The following is a 21,077-nucleotide window of genomic DNA, read 5'->3' on the forward strand; positions in this document are numbered from 1 at the left end:
ACATTAACCAATTAAAAACATTACTGTAGCAATGAGGTTAGTTCAGTAAGCTATAGGCCTAATACATTATCACCCTACTGTCTTTGCCTGAATTCACCTACCAATGCATTGTTGTTCAGGACATTTAAAAAAAATTATATCTCAAAATTTGAGGTAGGCTATATGATCACACCGGTAATAGATCCATTGTTGTATTACTTGTGAGGCACAGCTGAGTGAGCATACATTTAAATAATTTGCTTTTTATTTTACTGGGCTGATGGCGCCTGCATCTGATGGTCAGTCTCAGCGGAGGGAGAGAGCAGCAGACTGAGGGTCTGTCTCAGCGGAGGGAGAGAGCAGCAGACTGAGGGTCTGTCTCAGCGGAGGGAGAGAGGAGCAGACTGAGGGTCAGTCTCAGCGGAGGGAGAGAGCAGCAGACTGAGGGTCAGTCTCAGCGGAGGGAGAGAGCAGCAGACTGAGGGTCTGTCTCAGCGGAGGGAGAGAGCAGCAGACTGAGGGTCAGTCTCAGCGGAGGGAGAGAGCAGCAGACTGAGGGTCAGTCTCAGCGGAGGGAGAGAGCAGCAGACTGAGGGTCAGTCTCAGCGGAGGGAGAGCAGCAGACTGAGGGTCTGTCTCAGCGGAGGGAGAGAGCAGCAGACTGAGGGTCTGTCTCAGCGGAGGGAGAGAGGAGCAGACTGAGGGTCTGTCTCAGTGGAGGGAGAGAGCAGCAGACTGAGGGTCTGTCTCAGCGGAGGGAGAGAGCAGCAGACTGATGGTCAGTCTCAGCGGAGGGAGAGAGCAGCAGACTGAGGGTCTGTCTCAGTGGAGGGAGAGCAGCAGACTGAGGGTCAGTCTCTGAACATCCCTCCGCTCTCCCTTTCCTCCGTTGACACTGACCAAAAAGGGACACGGTCATCTAGGCGAAACTCGAGTCGCACCGCATTATTTCTGCCTCATGCACAAGTTCATGTTGTTACTCCTATGAACAGAGAAAGTGAAATATTCCTCGATATTAAAAAAGACCCAAGCCGCTAATAATAACAACGCAAGCCTATAGATACACTTTCCTACTCATTCATTACTGCTGCACTGCTTGTTGCAGCGCTGAGTGGAAATAGGAAGAACGCGCATTTTATGGGTTAAAAAACTGTTGAAAACAAAGTGTTGACCGGGCTGAGTAAGAACTTAAACATGAACTCACTCATAAAAACAGCAGCTCTTTGCTGTCTTCGTTGACAGTCTCTCTCTATTCGTGGATTTAAACGTTTTGAAATTTCACAGCATCAATTTTGCCGTAGCTTTCTTGTATGCCTGCTACGGTACTGCAGACTCGGTCATCTGAGCAATCTGATTGGCCAGAGGTGGCGTAGTGCACTTGATTTCCTCTCCAGGCCCACCGGGAAGGCAGAGTTTGTACCTTCAGACACAAGAAATGGCAACAGTTTGCCTACCCGGCGCGCAGGGCAGCTGAATTGGCTACACCTACCATCAACAGCCCGAGACTAATAAAAAAATAGGAACACAAGGCTTTATCGTTGGGGTTTTTACAGAAATGTTTGGCGATCACTAGAAATTCCTTGGAGATCGACAAGTCGATCGTGATCGACCGGTTGGTGACCACTGGTCTACAGTTTAAGGGCATCAGATTGTTATATTATTATATTATTTCAGGCAGAGCCAGTTGTGATATGTGTTAGACACAGATGTACACTGGAAAGGCTAGCATGGAATAAAGCTGAATATTGCTCTGAATAAATTTATTGTAAGAGGACACGTTCCTCTCAGGCACATAACTAGCTAGCATGGCTCCCCATATCCAGCTCATTAATACACACACACCCACACACAACACCACAATGACACATACCCCATAGTATGAGGGCAAGCTTCTCTAAGACAGAAACATGGATCCACACAGTAACACACATAGAATGTCTCTCCATCTCCAGGTCAAACACATAGCATGGATCAACACCCCACACTACGAGGACACAGACACATTGCATGGCTCCCCATCTCCTGCTCGGCCTCCTGATTAGTGATATTCTGCTCTACATGAGTCACTGAGCAGAGCTGACCATAGCTGAACACTCACTGTGCATCGTGGGCTGCCCACGCACACAGAGAACACAGTCCCACAGTCCCATCCCTTCCCCTCTTCTTCTCTCTCTCTTTCTCTCTGTCTCTCTCACTCTCTCTTATACACTCTCATACTCTCTCTATCACACACACACTCCCTCTCCATTTCTCTCTCTTTCTCTTTCTCTCTCTCTCGCTCTCCTCCCTGCCCAGATATGGGGAGTAAGTTAGGGGGTACCTTTCTCTTCCGCAGCGCTCCTTTGGCCCCCGGGACTGCCTCACACACCAAGCTGATGGCCTCCCTGGTGGTAGAGAGATAGAATGACACAAGGACAGGATGTGACTCTTCCATGCCACAGAAAATAGAGCTGGTTAACAACGGGTAAGCTTAGCTATCATCAGTCTTATAGATGCAAGAGAAATACAGTGCCTTTCGGAAAGATTAACATTTACATAAGTATTCATACCCTTCGCTTCTAAGTGGCGTAGCTGTCTAAGGCACTGCATCTCAGTGCTAGAGGCGTCACTACCCTGGTTCGATTCCGGGCTGTATCACAACTGGCTGTGATCGGGAGTCCCATAGGGTGGCACACAACTGGCCCAGCGTCACCCGGGTTAGGGGAGGGTTTGGCCGGGGTAGGCCGTCATTGTAAAATAAGAATTTGTTCCTAACTGACTTGCCTAGTTAAATAAAGGTTAAATTAAAAAAATATATTAAAAAAAATTACTCAGTACTTTGTAGAAGCACCTTTCGCAGCGACTACAGCCTCGAGTCTTCATAGCTATGACGCTACAAGCTTGGCACACCTGTATTTTGGGAGGTTCACCCATTCTTCTCTGCAGATCTTCTGTCAGGTTGGATGGGGAGCTGCACAGCTATTTTCAGGTCTCTCCAGAGATGTACGATCGGGTTCAAGTCCGGGCTCTGGCTGGGTCACTCAAGGACATTCAGAGACTTGTACCGAAGCCACTCCTGTGTCGTCTTGGATGTGTGCTTTGGGTCAGACACTAACCTGGCCTGAGGATGAACCTTCCCCCCCAGTCTGAGTTTCAGAGTGCTCTGGAGCAGGTTTTCATCAAGGATCGCTCTGTACTTTGCTCCGTTCATCTTTCCCTCGATCCTGAATAGTCTCCCAGGCCCTGCTGCTGAAAAACATTCCCCTGCATGATGCTGCCACCACCATGCTTCACCGTAGGCATAGTGCCAGGTTTCTTCCAGATGTGACGCTTGGCATTCAGGCCAAAGAGTTCAATCTTGGTTTCATCAGACCAGAGAATCTTATTTCTCATGGTCTGAAAGTCCTTTAGGTGCCTTTTGTCAAACTCCAAGTGGGCTGTCATGTGGCTTTTACTGAGGAGTAGCTTCCGTCTGGCCACTCTACCATAAAGGCCTGATTGGTGGAGTGCTGCAGAGATGGTTGTCCTTCTGGAAGGTTCTCCCATCTCCACAGAGGAAATCTGGAGCTCTGTCAGAGTGACTATCAGGTTCTTGGTCACCTCCCTGACCAAGGCCCTTCTGGCCCAACAGTCCTAATCGCTAGGCTACCTGCATTCTTCTACAACAGATAGAGGCAAGGGAAACATGTATTTGAATCCTGGCCCTCTGCTATAAGACAGCTTCCTTCTAGATTCTAGAGTGTTATCATGTCCCATCCCAAAAGTCAAGGGGTCTGAATACTTTCCGAAGGCACTGTATGTCTATGGATTCCGGAGGAGCTAGAGGAACACAAGGACAGACAGCCGGTTAACAAATGGTAGCATTTCACATTTTAGTCATTTAGCAGACACTCTTATCAAGAGTGACTTACAGGAGCAATGAGGGTTATGTGCCTTGCTCAACGGCACATCGGCAGATTTAGCTTACTGGCCCAACACTCCTAATCGCTAGGCTACCTGCATTCTTCTACAACAGATAGAGGCAAGGGAAATATGTGTTTGAATCCTGTCCCTCTGTTTTAAGACAGCTTCCTCCTAAATTCTAGACTGGTATGATGATAATGCACCTAATCATCCAATATGAAACAAAAGAACAGTGTTCTGCTACAGTACATTTATAGCAGTAGCTTTGGTGGTGACGAGACAGAAATGTGTTTATTTTATTTTTATCACCGTCTTTAAATACATGCTCTCAATTCTTTTAGAATAGGAAGTCTATTTATAGTATACCAAAAGTTGACTCTCTCTCTCTCTACCTTTTTCCCTCCCCCCTCTCCATCTCTCCCACTCCCTCTCTCTCTCTCTCTACCTTTCTCCCTCCCCCTCTCCATCTCTCCCACTCCCTCTCTCTCTCTCTCTACCTTTCTCCCTCCCCCCTCTCCATCTCTCCCACTCCCTCTCTCTCTCTACCTTTCTCCCTCCCCCCTCTCCATCTCTCCCACTCTCTCTCTCTATCTGTCCCTCTCTCCCCCTCTCTCTCCCTATCTATCTCTCCCTCTCTCTCTCTCCTTCTCTCTCCCTCTATCTATCTCTCCATCGCCCTCTCTCTCCCTCCCTCTCTATATATCTATTTATCTATCTATCTCTCCCTCTCTCTTTCTCTCTCCCTCTATATATCTCTCCCTCTCTCTCCCTCTATCTATCTCTCCCTCTCTCTCTCTCTCTCTCTCCCTCTCGTCAATGGATAGTACAATATCATGTGGTCCTTGCCCTGCAGTAGTGTGAACGCTGCTGGTTAAACCAGACAGAATGCTAGGCACACAATGAAGAGTGGCTCTGAGCACAGCTTTCACTCTGGTTTAAACCAGCTAGCTGACTCCATGAAGTCAAGCGGAAAAGTGAACGTGACACAGACATGCCATATTCACAGTACAGGCTCCACGTCTATCACAGTCACAGCTCTACTGGCAGCCATGGCCTTGTCATTCAATAAACAATCATAGAAAATACAGGCTTCTTCTAATGTTTCTATTTGTTGGGGACAATGGAGATGAATTTAAATAAACGGGGGCAGTTAGGTGAGTATACGAGGTAAGTATGCAGTGCCTTCGGAAAGTATTCAGACCCCTTGACTTTTTCCACATTTTGTTACGTTACAGCCTGATTCTAAAATGAATTAAATAAAACAAACTATAAATTTTCACACAAAACCCCATAATGACAAAGCGAAAACAGATTTTTTGAAATTTTAGCAAATGTATAACAAATAAAAAACAGAAATACCTTATTTACATAAGTACTCAGACCCTTTTCTATGAGACTACAAATTGAGCTCAGGTGCATCCCGTTTCCATTTTTTTAAATGTTTTAAAATTTGATTTCACCTTTATTTAACCAGGTAGGCTAGTTGAGAACAAGTTCTCATTTACAACTGCGACCTGGCCAAGATAAAGCAAAGCAGTGTGATCATCCTTGAGATGTTTCTACAACTTGATTGGAGTCCACCTGTGGTAAATTAAATTGATTGGACATGATTTGTAAAGGCTCACACCTGTCTATATAAGGTCCCACAGTTGACAGGCGACGTCAGAGAAAAAAATCAGGCCTTTATGGTAGTGGCTAGACGGAAGCCACTCCTCAGTAAAAAGCACATGACAGCCCGCTTGGAGTTTGACAAAAGGCACCTAAAGAACTCTCTGACCATGAGAAACAAGATTCTCTGGTCTGATGAAACCAAGATTTAATTATTTGGCCTGAGTGCCAAGTGTCACATCTGGAGGAAACCTGGCACCATCCCTATGGTAAAGCATGGTGGTGGCAGCATCATGCTGTGTTTTTCAGGAGTGGCTTCGGGACAAGTCTCTGAATGTCCTTGAGTGGCCCAGCCAGAGTCCGGACTTGAACCTATTCGAACATCTCTGAGAGACCTGAAAATAGCTGTGTAGCGACGCTCCCCATCCAACCTGACAGAGCTTGAGAGGATCTGCAGAAAAGAATGGGAGAAACTCCCCAAATACAGGTGTGCCAAGCTTGTAGCGTCATACCCAAGAAGACTCGAGGCTGTAATCGCTGCCAAAGGTGCTTCAACAAAGTACTGAATAAAGGGTCTGAATACTTATGTAAATGTGATATATCAGTTTTTATTTTTTATAAACCTGTTTTTGCTTTGTCATTATGGGGTACTGTGTGTAGATTGATGAGGGGGGAAAACAATTGAATACATTTTAGAATAAGGCTGTAACGTACCAAAAAGTCAGAGTCTGAATACTTTCCGAATGCAGTGTATGTAAGTAAGCATTGACTTGGTAAAATAGGGGTAAAACAGGTTAATATGGGTAAAATATGGGGTCAAATAGGGATAAAATAGGGGTAAACAGGTTAATATGGGTAAAACATGGGGTCAAATAGGGATAAAATGGGGGTAAAACAGGGATAAAGTATGGGTAAGATATGGGTCAAATAAAAACATTGGTAAAACAGGGGCAAAACTGGGGTAAAACATGAGTAAAATAGGGGTACATTTGGGTAAAACAGGGGTAAAGTATGGGTAAGATATGGGTGAAATGGATAACACAACACATAATAAATCGCTCCCACATAGTATCCATTTCCTTCAACAAAATACATGAATCTCTTACCTTGTTATTTGCGATCTCGTGTTGAAATCCAGTGATTTCATCGACCGAAGGACTTCAATGCAACCCAAATACTAGAAGAGAGAGAGAAGAGATTCAGTTATTTAATGGATGAATGTTAAGATGTGAAGCATTTAATTATGTCAAAACAATATGACTTTAACACCCAGGATATTTGCAATTCTACCTGTTATAATATAAGCAGCCATGTAGTCTGAGAAAGAGGCCCAGATGACACAGTTATTTATTCCTGTGCCTCTTCAGTGCAGCAGGCCATTCGTGACCTTCAGCATGATTTTGACTCAATCCAAAAATCCCTTACTGATGTTAAATTAGTGTTAAATGCAAATAAAACCAGGTTTATGCTGTTCTCTAGGTCTCGTAGCTTTGACCCTGAGGACTTGCGTATTTTACACTCACAAAATGGAGCCCAAATTGAACATGTTTCTCACTATAAGTCCTTCGGTATCTGGATTGATGACAAGTTTGCCTTTTGAAACACATTGAAAACTTGACAAAGAAGCTGAGATCTTTGATTGTTTTTTTATATAGAAATAAATCCTGCCTCAGTTCCCGAAAGCAGAAGGAAGATTCTCCCTGTAATAGACTATGTTGACATTATTTATATTCTCGCGGCAGCATCTTATTTTGAAGGCATTGGACTCAGTGGTCCATTCAGTAATACGTTTTATCACTGAGATATGTTTTAGAACTCATCATTGTATTCTTTACAAACATGTGGGACAGACCTCTCCTGTGGCAAAAAATGTAATATTAATACTTCTTTTTCGGGCTTGCCTCTTTTGCATGTAATTTTGTGTCACATATCAGTTTACAAACAACGTAAAAAAATATATATATATCATTGAGTTAAAGCCGCATATAAACATGGTATCTTTTTTGTTTTCTTGAGTAAGGCAGCTCCAAAATGCAGGTGTTTCACCCTAGCTCTGTGCTTTCTGTGGTGGTGGGGCAAGTCAGCAGAAAATACAGAGCGTTGCGCCGTGATTGGCTCAGTTTTCTGTCACTCACGGAGACACTACGTCACGGCCAAATCTAAGGGTAGACCTAGAAAATTCAAGCCCCTTGGGTGCTGCCATAGAGTTACATTAGAAGTGCCCATCCAAGAAGGCTCAAGCTCATTGGCCACAGATAAAATGATGTCAAATCATGTTCTATCGACAGTACCTTTGATTGGACTGTCCAACATCATACTTTCAAAATCTTAGCTAGCAGTCATCATAAAAGGTATCGGTGCTCATCGGCCACTGGACATAAACATTACACAACAAGTTGGAAATCGCAAATTCAACAATGAGTGGTTTGGAAGGAATAAGTGGCTAACTGCAAGGTTGGTGTCTGTCTGAGTTATAAGAGCAGGGTTAGGGTTAGTGTCTGTCTGAGCTATAAGAGCAGGCCAGGTTAGTGTCTGTCTGAGTTATAAGAGCAGGCCAGGTTAGTGTCTGTCTGAGTTATAAGAGCAGGCCAGGTTAGTGTCTGTCTGAGCAGGGTTAGGGTTAGTGTCTGTCTGAGCTATAAGAGCAGGGTTAGGGTTAGTGTCTGTCTGAGCTATAAGAGCAGGCCAGGTTAGTGTCTGTCTGAGTTATAAGAGCAGGCCAGGTTAGTGTCTGTCTGAGTTATAAGAGCAGGCCAGGTTAGTGTCTGTCTGAGCTATAAGAGCAGGGTTAGGGTTAGTGTCTGTCTGAGCTATAAGAGCAGGGTTAGGGTTAGTGTCTGTCTGAGCTATAAGAGCAGGGTTAGGGTTAGTGTCTGTCTGAGCTATAAGAGCAGGGTTAGGGTTAGTGTCTGTCTGAGCCATAAGAGCAGGGTTAGGGTTAGTGTCTGTCTGAGCTATAAGAGCAGGGTTAGGGTTAGTGTCTGTCTGAGCTATAAGAGCAGGGTTAGGGTTAGTGTCTGTCTGAGCTATAAGAGCAGGCCAGGTTAGTGTCTGTCTGAGCTATAAGAGCAGGGTTAGGGTTAGTGTCTGTCTGAGCTATAAGAGCAGGGTTAGGGTTAGTGTCTGTCTGAGCTATAAGAGCAGGGTTAGGGTTAGTGTCTGTCTGAGCTATAAGAGCAGGGTTAGGGTTAGTGTCTGTCTGAGCTATAAGAGCAGGGTTAGGGTTAGTGTCTGTCTGAGCTATAAGAGCAGGGTTAGGGTTAGTGTCTGTCTGAGCTATAAGAGCAGGGTTAGGGTTAGTGTCTGTCTGAGCTATAAGAGCAGGGTTAGGGTTAGTGTCTGTCTGAGCTATAAGAGCAGGGTTAGGGTTAGTGTCTGTCTGAGCTATAAGAGCAGGGTTAGGGTTAGTGTCTGTCTGAGCTATAAGAGCAGGGTTAGGGTTAGTGTCTGTCTGAGCTATAAGAGCAGGGTTAGGGTTAGTGTCTGTCTGAGCTATAAGAGCAGGGTTAGGGTTAGTGTCTGTCTGAGCTATAAGAGCAGGGTTAGGGTTAGTGTCTGTCTGAGCTATAAGAGCAGGGTTAGGGTTAATGTCTGTCTGAGCTATAAGAGCAGGGTTAGGGTTAGTGTCTGTCTGAGCTATAAGAGCAGGGTTAGGGTTAGTGTCTGTCTGAGCTATAAGAGCAGGGTTAGGGTTAGTGTCTGTCTGAGCTATAAGAGCAGGGTTAGGGTTAGTGTCTGTCTGAGCTATAAGAGCAGGGTTAGGGTTAGTGTCTGTCTGAGCTATAAGAGCAGGCCAGGTTAGTGTCTGTCTGAGCTATAGCAGCAGGCCAGGTTAGTGTCTGCATGAGCTATAGCAGCAGGCCAGGTTAGTGTCTGTCTGAGCTATAAGAGCAGGCCAGGTTAGTGTCTGTCTCAGCTATAAGAGCAGGCCAAGGCAGGATACTGTCTGCATGAGCTATAGCAGCAGGCCAGGTTAGTGTCTGTCTGAGCTATAAGAGCAGGCCAGGTTAGTGTCTGTCTCAGCTATAAGAGCAGGCCAAGGCAGGATACTGTCTGCATGAGCTATAGCAGCAGGCCAGGTTAGTGTCTGTCTGAGCTATAGCAGCAGGTCAGGTTAGTGTCTGCATGAGCTATAGCAGCAGGCCAGGTTAGTGTCTGTCTGAGCTATAGCAGCAGGCCAGGTTAGTGTCTGTCTGAGCTATAGCAGCAGGCCAGGTTAGTGTCTGTCTGAGCTATAGCAGCAGGCCAGGTTAGTGTCTGTCTGAGCTATAGCAGCAGGCCAGGTTAGTGTCTGTCTGAGCTATAGCATCAGGCCAGGTTAGTGTCTGTCTGAGCTATAGCAGCAGGCCAGGAAAGGTTAGTGTCTGTCTGAGCTATAGCAGCAGGACAGGGATGGGTCTGTCTGAGCTATAGCAGCAGGCCAGGTTAGTGTCTGTCTGAGCGAAAGCAGCAGGCCAGGTTAGTGTCTGTCTGAGAAATAGCAGCAGGCCAGGTTAGTGTCTGTCTGAGCAATTACAGCAGGCCAGGTTAGTGTCTGTCTGAGCTATAGCAGCAGGCCAGGGAGGGTAATTGTCTGTCTGAGCTATAGCAGCAGGCCAGGGAGGGTAATTGTCTGTCTGAGCTATAGCAGCAGGCCAGGTTAGTGTCTGTCTGAGCTATAGCAGCAGGCCAGGGAAGGTTAGTGTCTGCCATAGCTACAACAGCAGGCCAGGTTAGTGTCTGTCTGAGCTATAGCAGCAGGCCAGGGAGGGTAATTGACGGTCTGAGCTATAGCAGCAGGCCAGGGTAGGTTAGTGTCTGTCTGAGCTATAGCAGCACGCCAAGTTAGTGTCTGTCTGAGCTATAGCAGCAGGCCAGGTTAGTGTCTGTCTGAGCTATAGCAGCAGGCCAGGCCAAGTTAGGGTCTGTCTGAGATATAGCAGCAGGGTTAAGGTTAGTGTCTGTCTGAGCTATAAGAGCAGGGTTAGGGTTAGTGTCTGTCTGAGCTATAAGAGCAGGGTTAGGGTTAGTGTCTGTCTGAGCTATAAGAGCAGGGTTAGGGTTAGTGTCTGTCTGAGCTATAAGAGCAGGGTTAGGGTTAGTGTCTGTCTGAGCTATAAGAGCAGGGTTAGGGTTAGTGTCTGTCTGAGCTATAGCAGCAGGCCAGGTTAGTGTCTGTCTGAGCTATAGCAGCAGGCCAGGTTAGTGTCTGTCTGAGCTATAGCATCAGGCCAGGAAAGGTTAGTGTCTGTCTGAGCTATAGCAGCAGGACAGGGATGGGTCTGTCTGAGCTATAGCAGCAGGCCAGGTTAGTGTCTGTCTGAGCAATTACAGCAGGCCAGGTTAGTGTCTGTCTGAGCTATAGCAGCAGCCCAGGTTAGTGTCTGTCTGAGCTATAGCAGCAGGCCAGGTTAGTGTCTGTCTGAGCTATAGCAGCAGGCCAGGTTAGTGTCTGTCTGAGCTATAGAGGCAGGCCAGGTTAGTGTCTGTCTGAGCTATAGAGGCAGGCCAGGTTAGTGTCTGTCTGAGCTATAGAGGCAGGCCAGGTTAGTGTCTGTTTGAGCTATAGAAGCAGGCCAGGTTAGTGTCTGTCTGAGCTATAGAGGCAGGCCAGGTTAGTGTCTGTCTGAGCTATAGCAGCAGGCCAGGTTAATGTCTGTCTGAGCTATAGAGGAAGGCCAGGTTAGTGTCTGTCTGAGCTATAGAGGCAGGCCAGGTTAGTGTCTGTCTGAGCTATAGCAGCAGGCCAGGTTAGTGTCTGTTTGAGCTATAGCAGCAGGCCAGGTTAGTGTCTGTCTGAGCTATAGCAGCAGGCCAGGGCAGTATAGTGTCTGTCTGAGCTATAGCAGCAGGCCATGTTAGTGTCTGTTTGAGCTATAGCAGCAGGCCAGGTTAGTGTCTGTTTGAGCTATAGCAGCAGGCCAGGTTAGTGTCCGTCTGAGCTATAGCAGCAGGCCAGGTTAGTGTCTGTCTGAGCTATAGCAGCAAGCCAGGGCAGTATAGTGTCTGTCTGAGCTATAGCAGCAGGGTTAGGTTAGTGTCTGTCTGAGCTATAAGAGCAGGGTTAGGGTTAGTGTCTGTCTGAGCTATAAGAGCAGGGTTAGGGTTAGTGTCTGTCTGAGCTATAAGAGCAGGGTTAGGGTTAGTGTCTGTCTGAGCTATAAGAGCAGGGTTAGGGTTAGTGTCTGTCTGAGCTATAAGAGCAGGGTTAGGGTTAGTGTCTGTCTGAGCTATAAGAGCAGGGTTAGGGTTAGTGTCTGTCTGAGCTATAGCAGCAGGCCAGGGCAGTATAGTGTCTGTCTGAGCTATAGCAGCAGGCCATGTTAGTGTCTGTTTGAGCTATAGCAGCAGGCCAGGTTAGTGTCTGTTTGAGCTATAGCAGCAGGCCAGGTTAGTGTCTGTCTGAGCTATAGCAGCAAGCCAGGGCAGTATAGTGTCTGTCTGAGCTATAGCAGCAGGCCAGGTTAGTGTCTGTCTGAGCTATAGCATCAGCCCAGGCCAAGTTACGGTCTGTCTGAGATATAGCAGCAGGCCAGGGACGGTTAGTGTCTGTCTGAGCTATAGCAGCAGGCCAGGGCAGGTTTTTGTCTCTCTGAGATATAGCAGCAGGCCAGGTCAGTGTCTGTCTGAGCTATAGCAGCAGGCCAGGTTAGTGTCCGTCTGAGCTATAGCAGCAGGCCAGGTTAGTGTCTGTCTGAGCTATAGCAGCAAGCCAGGGCAGTATAGTGTCTGTCTGAGCTATAGCAGCAGGCCAGGTTAGTGTCTGTCTGAGCTATAGCATCAGCCCAGGCCAAGTTATGGTCTGTCTGAGATATAGCAGCAGGCCAGGGCCGGTTAGCGTCTGTCTGAGCTAAAGCAGCAGGCCAGGATAGTGTCTGTCTTTGCTATAGCAGCAGGCCAGGTTGGTCTCTGTCTGAGCTAAAGCAGCAGGCCAGGTTAGCGTCTGTCTGAGCTAAAGCAGCAGGCCAGGATAGTGTCTGTCTGAGCATTAGCAGCAGGCCAAGTTAGCGCCTGTCTGAGCTATAGCAGCAGGCCAGGTTAGTATCTGTCTGAGCTATAGCAGCAGGACAGGGCAGGTTCATGTCTGGCTGACCTATAGCAGCAGGCCAGGGCAGGTTATGTCTGTCTGAGCAATGGCAGCAGGCCAAAGGAGGTTAGTTTCTGTCTGAGCAATTGCAGCAGGCCAGGGAAGGTTAGTGTCTAGGTGAGCTAGAGTAGCAGGCCATAGAGGGTTACTGTCTGAGCTATAGCAGAAGGCCAGGTTAGTGTCTGTCTGAGCTATAGCAGCAGGCCAGGTTAGTATATGTCTGAGGTAAAGCTGCAACCCAGGTTAGTGTCTGTCTGAGCTATAGCAGCAGGCCAAGTTAGTGTCTGTCTGAGGTAAAGCATCAGGCCAGGTTAGTGGCTGTCTGAGCTATAGCAGCAGGCTAGGGCAGGTTCGTGTCTGTCTGAGTAATATAAGCAGGCCAGGCCTGTGTCTGTCTCAGCTAACGCAGCAGGCCAGGTCAGTGTCTGTCTGAGGTAAAGCTGCAACCCAGGTTAGTGTCTGTCTGAGCTAAAGCAGCAGGCCAGGCCAGGTTAGTGTCTGTCTGAGCGACAGCAGCAGGCCAGGCCAGGTCAGTTTCTGTCTGAGCTATAGCAGCAGGCCAGGTTAGTGTCTGTCTGAGCTATAGCAGCAGGGCAGGCCAGGTTAGCATCTGTCTGAGTGATAGCAGCAGGCCAGGCTAGGTTGGTGTCTGTTTGAGCTATAGCAGCAGGCCAGGTTAGTTTCTGTCTGACCTATAGCAGCAGGCCAGGTTAGTGTCTTTCTGAGCTATAGCAGCAGGCCAGGGTAGGTTAGTGTCTGTCTGAGATAGAGCAGCAGGCCAGGTTAGTGTCTGTCTGAGCTATAGCAGCAGGCCAGGTTAGTGTCTGTCTGAGCTATAGCAGCAGGCCAGGTTAGTGTCTGTCTGAGCTATAGCAGCAGGCCAGGGAAGGTTAGTGTCTGCCATAGCTACAACAGCAGGCCAGGTTAGTGTCTGTCTGAGCTATAGCAGCAGGCCAGGGAGGGTAATTGACGGTCTGAGCTATAGCAGCAGGCCAGGGTAGGTTAGTGTCTGTCTGAGCTATAGCAGCACGCCAAGTTAGTGTCTGTCTGAGCTATAGCAGCAGGCCAGGTTAGTGTCTGTCTGAGCTATAGCAGCAGGCCAGGCCAAGTTAGGGTCTGTCTGAGATATAGCAGCAGGGTTAAGGTTAGTGTCTGTCTGAGCTATAAGAGCAGGGTTAGGGTTAGTGTCTGTCTGAGCTATAAGAGCAGGGTTAGGGTTAGTGTCTGTCTGAGCTATAAGAGCAGGGTTAGGGTTAGTGTCTGTCTGAGCTATAAGAGCAGGGTTAGGGTTAGTGTCTGTCTGAGCTATAAGAGCAGGGTTAGGGTTAGTGTCTGTCTGAGCTATAAGAGCAGGGTTAGGGTTAGTGTCTGTCTGAGCTATAAGAGCAGGGTTAGGGTTAGTGTCTGTCTGAGCTATAGCAGCAGGCCAGGTTAGTGTCTGTCTGAGCTATAGCAGCAGGCCAGGTTAGTGTCTGTCTGAGCTATAGCATCAGGCCAGGAAAGGTTAGTGTCTGTCTGAGCTATAGCAGCAGGACAGGGATGGGTCTGTCTGAGCTATAGCAGCAGGCCAGGTTAGTGTCTGTCTGAGCAATTACAGCAGGCCAGGTTAGTGTCTGTCTGAGCTATAGCAGCAGCCCAGGTTAGTGTCTGTCTGAGCTATAGCAGCAGGCCAGGTTAGTGTCTGTCTGAGCTATAGCAGCAGGCCAGGTTAGTGTCTGTCTGAGCTATAGCAGCAGGCCAGGGAAGGTTAGTGTCTGCCATAGCTACAACAGCAGGCCAGGTTAGTGTCTGTCTGAGCTATAGCAGCAGGCCAGGGAGGGTAATTGACGGTCTGAGCTATAGCAGCAGGCCAGGGTAGGTTAGTGTCTGTCTGAGCTATAGCAGCACGCCAAGTTAGTGTCTGTCTGAGCTATAGCAGCAGGCCAGGTTAGTGTCTGTCTGAGCTATAGCAGCAGGCCAGGCCAAGTTAGGGTCTGTCTGAGATATAGCAGCAGGCCAGGGAAGGTTAGTGTCTGTCTGAGCTACAGCAGCAGGCCAGGAAATCTTAGTATCTGTCTGAGCTATAGCAGCAGGCCAGGTTAGTGTCTGTCTGAGCTATAGAGGCAGGCCAGGTTAGTGTCTGTCTGAGCTATAGAGGCAGGCCAGGTTAGTGTCTGTCTGAGCTATAGAGGCAGGCCAGGTTAGTGTCTGTTTGAGCTATAGAGGCAGGCCAGGTTAGTGTCTGTCTGAGCTATAGAGGCAGGCCAGGTTAGTGTCTGTCTGAGCTATAGCAGCAGGCCAGGTTAATGTCTGTCTGAGCTATAGAGGAAGGCCAGGTTAGTGTCTGTCTGAGCTATAGAGGCAGGCCAGGTTAGTGTCTGTCTGAGCTATAGCAGCAGGCCAGGTTAGTGTCTGTTTGAGCTGTAGCAGCAGGCCAGGTTAGTGTCTGTCTGAGCTATAGCAGCAGGCCAGGGCAGTATAGTGTCTGTCTGAGCTATAGCAGCAGGCCATGTTAGTGTCTGTTTGAGCTATAGCAGCAGGCCAGGTTAGTGTCTGTTTGAGCTATAGCAGCAGGCCAGGTTAGTGTCTGTCTGAGCTATAGCAGCAGGCCAGGTTAGTGTCTGTCTGAGCAATTACAGCAGGCCAGGTTAGTGTCTGTCTGAGCTATAGCAGCAGCCCAGGTTAGTGTCTGTCTGAGCTATAGCAGCAGGCCAGGTTAGTGTCTGTCTGAGCTATAGCAGCAGGCCAGGTTAGTGTCTGTCTGAGCTATAGAGGCAGGCCAGGTTAGTGTCTGTCTGAGCTATAGAGGCAGGCCAGGTTAGTGTCTGTCTGAGCTATAGAGGCAGGCCAGGTTAGTGTCTGTTTGAGCTATAGAGGCAGGCCAGGTTAGTGTCTGTCTGAGCTATAGAGGCAGGCCAGGTTAGTGTCTGTCTGAGCTATAGCAGCAGGCCAGGTTAATGTCTGTCTGAGCTATAGAGGAAGGCCAGGTTAGTGTCTGTCTGAGCTATAGAGGCAGGCCAGGTTAGTGTCTGTCTGAGCTATAGCAGCAGGCCAGGTTAGTGTCTGTTTGAGCTATAGCAGCAGGCCAGGTTAGTGTCTGTCTGAGCTATAGCAGCAGGCCAGGGCAGTATAGTGTCTGTCTGAGCTATAGCAGCAGGCCAGGTTAGTGTCTGTTTGAGCTATAGCAGCAGGCCAGGTTAGTGTCTGTTTGAGCTATAGCAGCAGGCCAGGTTAGTGTCCGTCTGAGCTATAGCAGCAGGCCAGGTTAGTGTCTGTCTGAGCTATAGCAGCAAGCCAGGGCAGTATAGTGTCTGTCTGAGCTATAGCAGCAGGGTTAGGTTAGTGTCTGTCTGAGCTATAAGAGCAGGGTTAGGGTTAGTGTCTGTCTGAGCTATAAGAGCAGGGTTAGGGTTAGTGTCTGTCTGAGCTATAAGAGCAGGGTTAGGGTTAGTGTCTGTCTGAGCTATAAGAGCAGGGTTAGGGTTAGTGTCTGTCTGAGCTATAAGAGCAGGGTTAGGGTTAGTGTCTGTCTGAGCTATAAGAGCAGGGTTAGGGTTAGTGTCTGTCTGAGCTATAGCAGCAGGCCAGGGCAGTATAGTGTCTGTCTGAGCTATAGCAGCAGGCCATGTTAGTGTCTGTTTGAGCTATAGCAGCAGGCCAGGTTAGTGTCTGTTTGAGCTATAGCAGCAGGCCAGGTTAGTGTCTGTCTGAGCTATAGCAGCAAGCCAGGGCAGTATAGTGTCTGTCTGAGCTATAGCAGCAGGCCAGGTTAGTGTCTGTCTGAGCTATAGCATCAGCCCAGGCCAAGTTACGGTCTGTCTGAGATATAGCAGCAGGCCAGGGACGGTTAGTGTCTGTCTGAGCTATAGCAGCAGGCCAGGGCAGGTTTTTGTCTCTCTGAGATATAGCAGCAGGCCAGGTCAGTGTCTGTCTGAGCTATAGCAGCAGGCCAGGTTAGTGTCCGTCTGAGCTATAGCAGCAGGCCAGGTTAGTGTCTGTCTGAGCTATAGCAGCAAGCCAGGGCAGTATAGTGTCTGTCTGAGCTATAGCAGCAGGCCAGGTTAGTGTCTGTCTGAGCTATAGCATCAGCCCAGGCCAAGTTACGGTCTGTCTGAGATATAGCAGCAGGCCAGGGCCGGTTAGCGTCTGTCTGAGCTAAAGCAGCAGGCCAGGATAGTGTCTGTCTTTGCTATAGCAGCAGGCCAGGTTGGTCTCTGTCTGAGCTAAAGCAGCAGGCCAGGTTAGCGTCTGTCTGAGCTAAAGCAGCAGGCCAGGATAGTGTCTGTCTGAGCATTAGCAGCAGGCCAAGTTAGCGCCTGTCTGAGCTATAGCAGCAGGCCAGGTTAGTATCTGTCTGAGCTATAGCAGCAGGACAGGGCAGGTTCATGTCTGGCTGACCTATAGCAGCAGGCCAGGGCAGGTTATGTCTGTCTGAGCAATGGCAGCAGGCCAAAGGAGGTTAGTTTCTGTCTGAGCAATTGCAGCAGGCCAGGGAAGGTTAGTGTCTAGGTGAGCTAGAGTAGCAGGCCATAGAGGGTTACTGTCTGAGCTATAGCAGAAGGCCAGGTTAGTGTCTGTCTGAGCTATAGCAGCAGGCCAGGTTAGTATATGTCTGAGGTAAAGCTGCAACCCAGGTTAGTGTCTGTCTGAGCTATAGCAGCAGGCCAAGTTAGTGTCTGTCTGAGGTAAAGCATCAGGCCAGGTTAGTGGCTGTCTGAGCTATAGCAGCAGGCTAGGGCAGGTTCGTGTCTGTCTGAGTAATATAAGCAGGCCAGGCCTGTGTCTGTCTCAGCTAACGCAGCAGGCCAGGTCAGTGTCTGTCTGAGGTAAAGCTGCAACCCAGGTTAGTGTCTGTCTGAGCTAAAGCAGCAGGCCAGGCCAGGTTAGTGTCTGTCTGAGCGACAGCAGCAGGCCAGGCCAGGTCAGTTTCTGTCTGAGCTATAGCAGCAGGCCAGGGTAGGTTAGTGTCTGTCTGAGCTATAGCAGCAGGTCAGGTTAGTGTATGTCTGAGCTATTTGAGCAAGCCAGGGCAGGTCTGTGTCTGTCTTAGCTATAGCAGCAGGCCAGGTTAGTGTCTGTCTGAGCTATAGCAGAAGGGCAGGCCAGGTTAGCATCTGTCTGAGTGATAGCAGCAGGCCAGGCTAGGTTGGTGTCTGTTTGAGCTATAGCAGCAGGCCAGGTTAGTTTCTGTCTGACCTATATCAGCAGGCCAGGTTAGTGTCTTTCTGAGCTATAGCAGCAGGCCAGGGTAGGTTAGTGTCTGTCTGAGATAGAGCAGCAGGCCAGGTTAGTGTCTGTCTGAGCTATAGCAGCAGGCCAGGTTAGTGTCTGTCTGAGCTATAGCAGCAGGCCAGGTTAGTGTCTGTCTGAGCTATAGCAGCAGGCCAGGGAAGGTTAGTGTCTGCCATAGCTACAACAGCAGGCCAGGTTAGTGTCTGTCTGAGCTATAGCAGCAGGCCAGGGAGGGTAATTGACGGTCTGAGCTATAGCAGCAGGCCAGGGTAGGTTAGTGTCTGTCTGAGCTATAGCAGCACGCCAAGTTAGTGTCTGTCTGAGCTATAGCAGCAGGCCAGGTTAGTGTCTGTCTGAGCTATAGCAGCAGGCCAGGCCAAGTTAGGGTCTGTCTGAGATATAGCAGCAGGGTTAAGGTTAGTGTCTGTCTGAGCTATAAGAGCAGGGTTAGGGTTAGTGTCTGTCTGAGCTATAAGAGCAGGGTTAGGGTTAGTGTCTGTCTGAGCTATAAGAGCAGGGTTAGGGTTAGTGTCTGTCTGAGCTATAAGAGCAGGGTTAGGGTTAGTGTCTGTCTGAGCTATAAGAGCAGGGTTAGGGTTAGTGTCTGTCTGAGCTATAAGAGCAGGGTTAGGGTTAGTGTCTGTCTGAGCTATAAGAGCAGGGTTAGGGTTAGTGTCTGTCTGAGCTATAGCAGCAGGCCAGGTTAGTGTCTGTCTGAGCTATAGCAGCAGGCCAGGTTAGTGTCTGTCTGAGCTATAGCATCAGGCCAGGAAAGGTTAGTGTCTGTCTGAGCTATAGCAGCAGGACAGGGATGGGTCTGTCTGAGCTATAGCAGCAGGCCAGGTTAGTGTCTGTCTGAGCAATTACAGCAGGCCAGGTTAGTGTCTGTCTGAGCTATAGCAGCAGCCCAGGTTAGTGTCTGTCTGAGCTATAGCAGCAGGCCAGGTTAGTGTCTGTCTGAGCTATAGCAGCAGGCCAGGTTAGTGTCTGTCTGAGCTATAGCAGCAGGCCAGGGAAGGTTAGTGTCTGCCATAGCTACAACAGCAGGCCAGGTTAGTGTCTGTCTGAGCTATAGCAGCAGGCCAGGGAGGGTAATTGACGGTCTGAGCTATAGCAGCAGGCCAGGGTAGGTTAGTGTCTGTCTGAGCTATAGCAGCACGCCAAGTTAGTGTCTGTCTGAGCTATAGCAGCAGGCCAGGTTAGTGTCTGTCTGAGCTATAGCAGCAGGCCAGGCCAAGTTAGGGTCTGTCTGAGATATAGCAGCAGGCCAGGGAAGGTTAGTGTCTGTCTGAGCTACAGCAGCAGGCCAGGAAATCTTAGTATCTGTCTGAGCTATAGCAGCAGGCCAGGTTAGTGTCTGTCTGAGCTATAGAGGCAGGCCAGGTTAGTGTCTGTCTGAGCTATAGAGGCAGGCCAGGTTAGTGTCTGTCTGAGCTATAGAGGCAGGCCAGGTTAGTGTCTGTTTGAGCTATAGAGGCAGGCCAGGTTAGTGTCTGTCTGAGCTATAGAGGCAGGCCAGGTTAGTGTCTGTCTGAGCTATAGCAGCAGGCCAGGTTAATGTCTGTCTGAGCTATAGAGGAAGGCCAGGTTAGTGTCTGTCTGAGCTATAGAGGCAGGCCAGGTTAGTGTCTGTCTGAGCTATAGCAGCAGGCCAGGTTAGTGTCTGTTTGAGCTATAGCAGCAGGCCAGGTTAGTGTCTGTCTGAGCTATAGCAGCAGGCCAGGGCAGTATAGTGTCTGTCTGAGCTATAGCAGCAGGCCATGTTAGTGTCTGTTTGAGCTATAGCAGCAGGCCAGGTTAGTGTCTGTTTGAGCTATAGCAGCAGGCCAGGTTAGTGTCCGTCTGAGCTATAGCAGCAGGCCAGGTTAGTGTCTGTCTGAGCTATAGCAGCAAGCCAGGGCAGTATAGTGTCTGTCTGAGCTATAGCAGCAGGCCAGGTTAGTGTCTGTCTGAGCTATAGCATCAGCCCAGGCCAAGTTACGGTCTGTCTGAGATATAGCAGCAGGCCAGGGACGGTTAGTGTCTGTCTGAGCTATAGCAGCAGGCCAGGGCAGGTTTTTGTCTCTCTGAGATATAGCAGCAGGCCAGGTCAGTGTCTGTCTGAGCTATAGCAGCAGGCCAGGTTAGTGTCCGTCTGAGCTATAGCAGCAGGCCAGGTTAGTGTCTGTCTGAGCTATAGCAGCAAGCCAGGGCAGTATAGTGTCTGTCTGAGCTATAGCAGCAGGCCAGGTTAGTGTCTGTCTGAGCTATAGCATCAGCCCAGGCCAAGTTACGGTCTGTCTGAGATATAGCAGCAGGCCAGGGCCGGTTAGCGTCTGTCTGAGCTAAAGCAGCAGGCCAGGATAGTGTCTGTCTTTGCTATAGCAGCAGGCCAGGTTGGTCTCTGTCTGAGCTAAAGCAGCAGGCCAGGTTAGCGTCTGTCTGAGCTAAAGCAGCAGGCCAGGATAGTGTCTGTCTGAGCATTAGCAGCAGGCCAAGTTAGCGCCTGTCTGAGCTATAGCAGCAGGCCAGGTTAGTATCTGTCTGAGCTATAGCAGCAGGACAGGGCAGGTTCATGTCTGGCTGACCTATAGCAGCAGGCCAGGGCAGGTTATGTCTGTCTGAGCAATTGCAGCAGGCCAGGGAAGGTTAGTGTCTAGGTGAGCTAGAGTAGCAGGTCATAGAGGGTTACTGTCTGAGCTATAGCAGAAGGCCAGGTTAGTGTCTGTCTGAGCTATAGCAGCAGGCCAGGTTAGTATATGTCTGAGGTAAAGCTGCAACCCAGGTTAGTGTCTGTCTGAGCTATAGCAGCAGGCCAAGTTAGTGTCTGTCTGAGGTAAAGCATCAGGCCAGGTTAGTGGCTGTCTGAGCTATAGCAGCAGGCTAGGGCAGGTTCGTGTCTGTCTGAGTAATATAAGCAGGCCAGGCCTGTGTCTGTCTCAGCTAACGCAGCAGGCCAGGTCAGTGTCTGTCTGAGGTAAAGCTGCAACCCAGGTTAGTGTCTGTCTGAGCTAAAGCAGCAGGCCAGGCCAGGTTAGTGTCTGTCTGAGCGACAGCAGCAGGCCAGGCCAGGTCAGTTTCTGTCTGAGCTATAGCAGCAGGCCAGGGTAGGTTAGTGTCTGTCTGAGCTATAGCAGCAGGTCAGGTTAGTGTATGTCTGAGCTATTTGAGCAAGCCAGGGCAGGTCTGTGTCTGTCTTAGCTATAGCAGCAGGCCAGGTTAGTGTCTGTCTGAGCTATAGCAGCAGGGCAGGCCAGGTTAGCATCTGTCTGAGTGATAGCAGCAGGCCAGGCTAGGTTGGTGTCTGTTTGAGCTATAGCAGCAGGCCAGGTTAGTTTCTGTCTGACCTATA

At 49.0% G+C, this 21,077-nt stretch overlaps 1 protein-coding gene across 1 annotated transcript in view; it reads right to left on the bottom strand.

Annotated features, from left to right (window-relative positions):
• The window catches only part of shc3 (SHC (Src homology 2 domain containing) transforming protein 3), a 70,412-nt gene that overhangs the window by 15,738 nt on the left and 33,597 nt on the right, over window positions 1-21,077 (bottom strand). Inside the window, exons 2-3 of the mRNA XM_071340978.1 lie at window positions 6,576-6,646; window positions 2,300-2,363 (exon numbers count right to left, since the gene is read on the bottom strand). Of these exons, the coding sequence (XP_071197079.1) occupies window positions 2,300-2,363; window positions 6,576-6,646 (135 nt within the window). The remainder of the gene's footprint in view (window positions 1-2,299; window positions 2,364-6,575; window positions 6,647-21,077) is intronic.

Source organism: Salvelinus alpinus, chromosome 1 (assembly GCF_045679555.1).
Source record: "Salvelinus alpinus chromosome 1, SLU_Salpinus.1, whole genome shotgun sequence".
Taxonomy (NCBI): domain Eukaryota; kingdom Metazoa; phylum Chordata; class Actinopteri; order Salmoniformes; family Salmonidae; genus Salvelinus; species Salvelinus alpinus.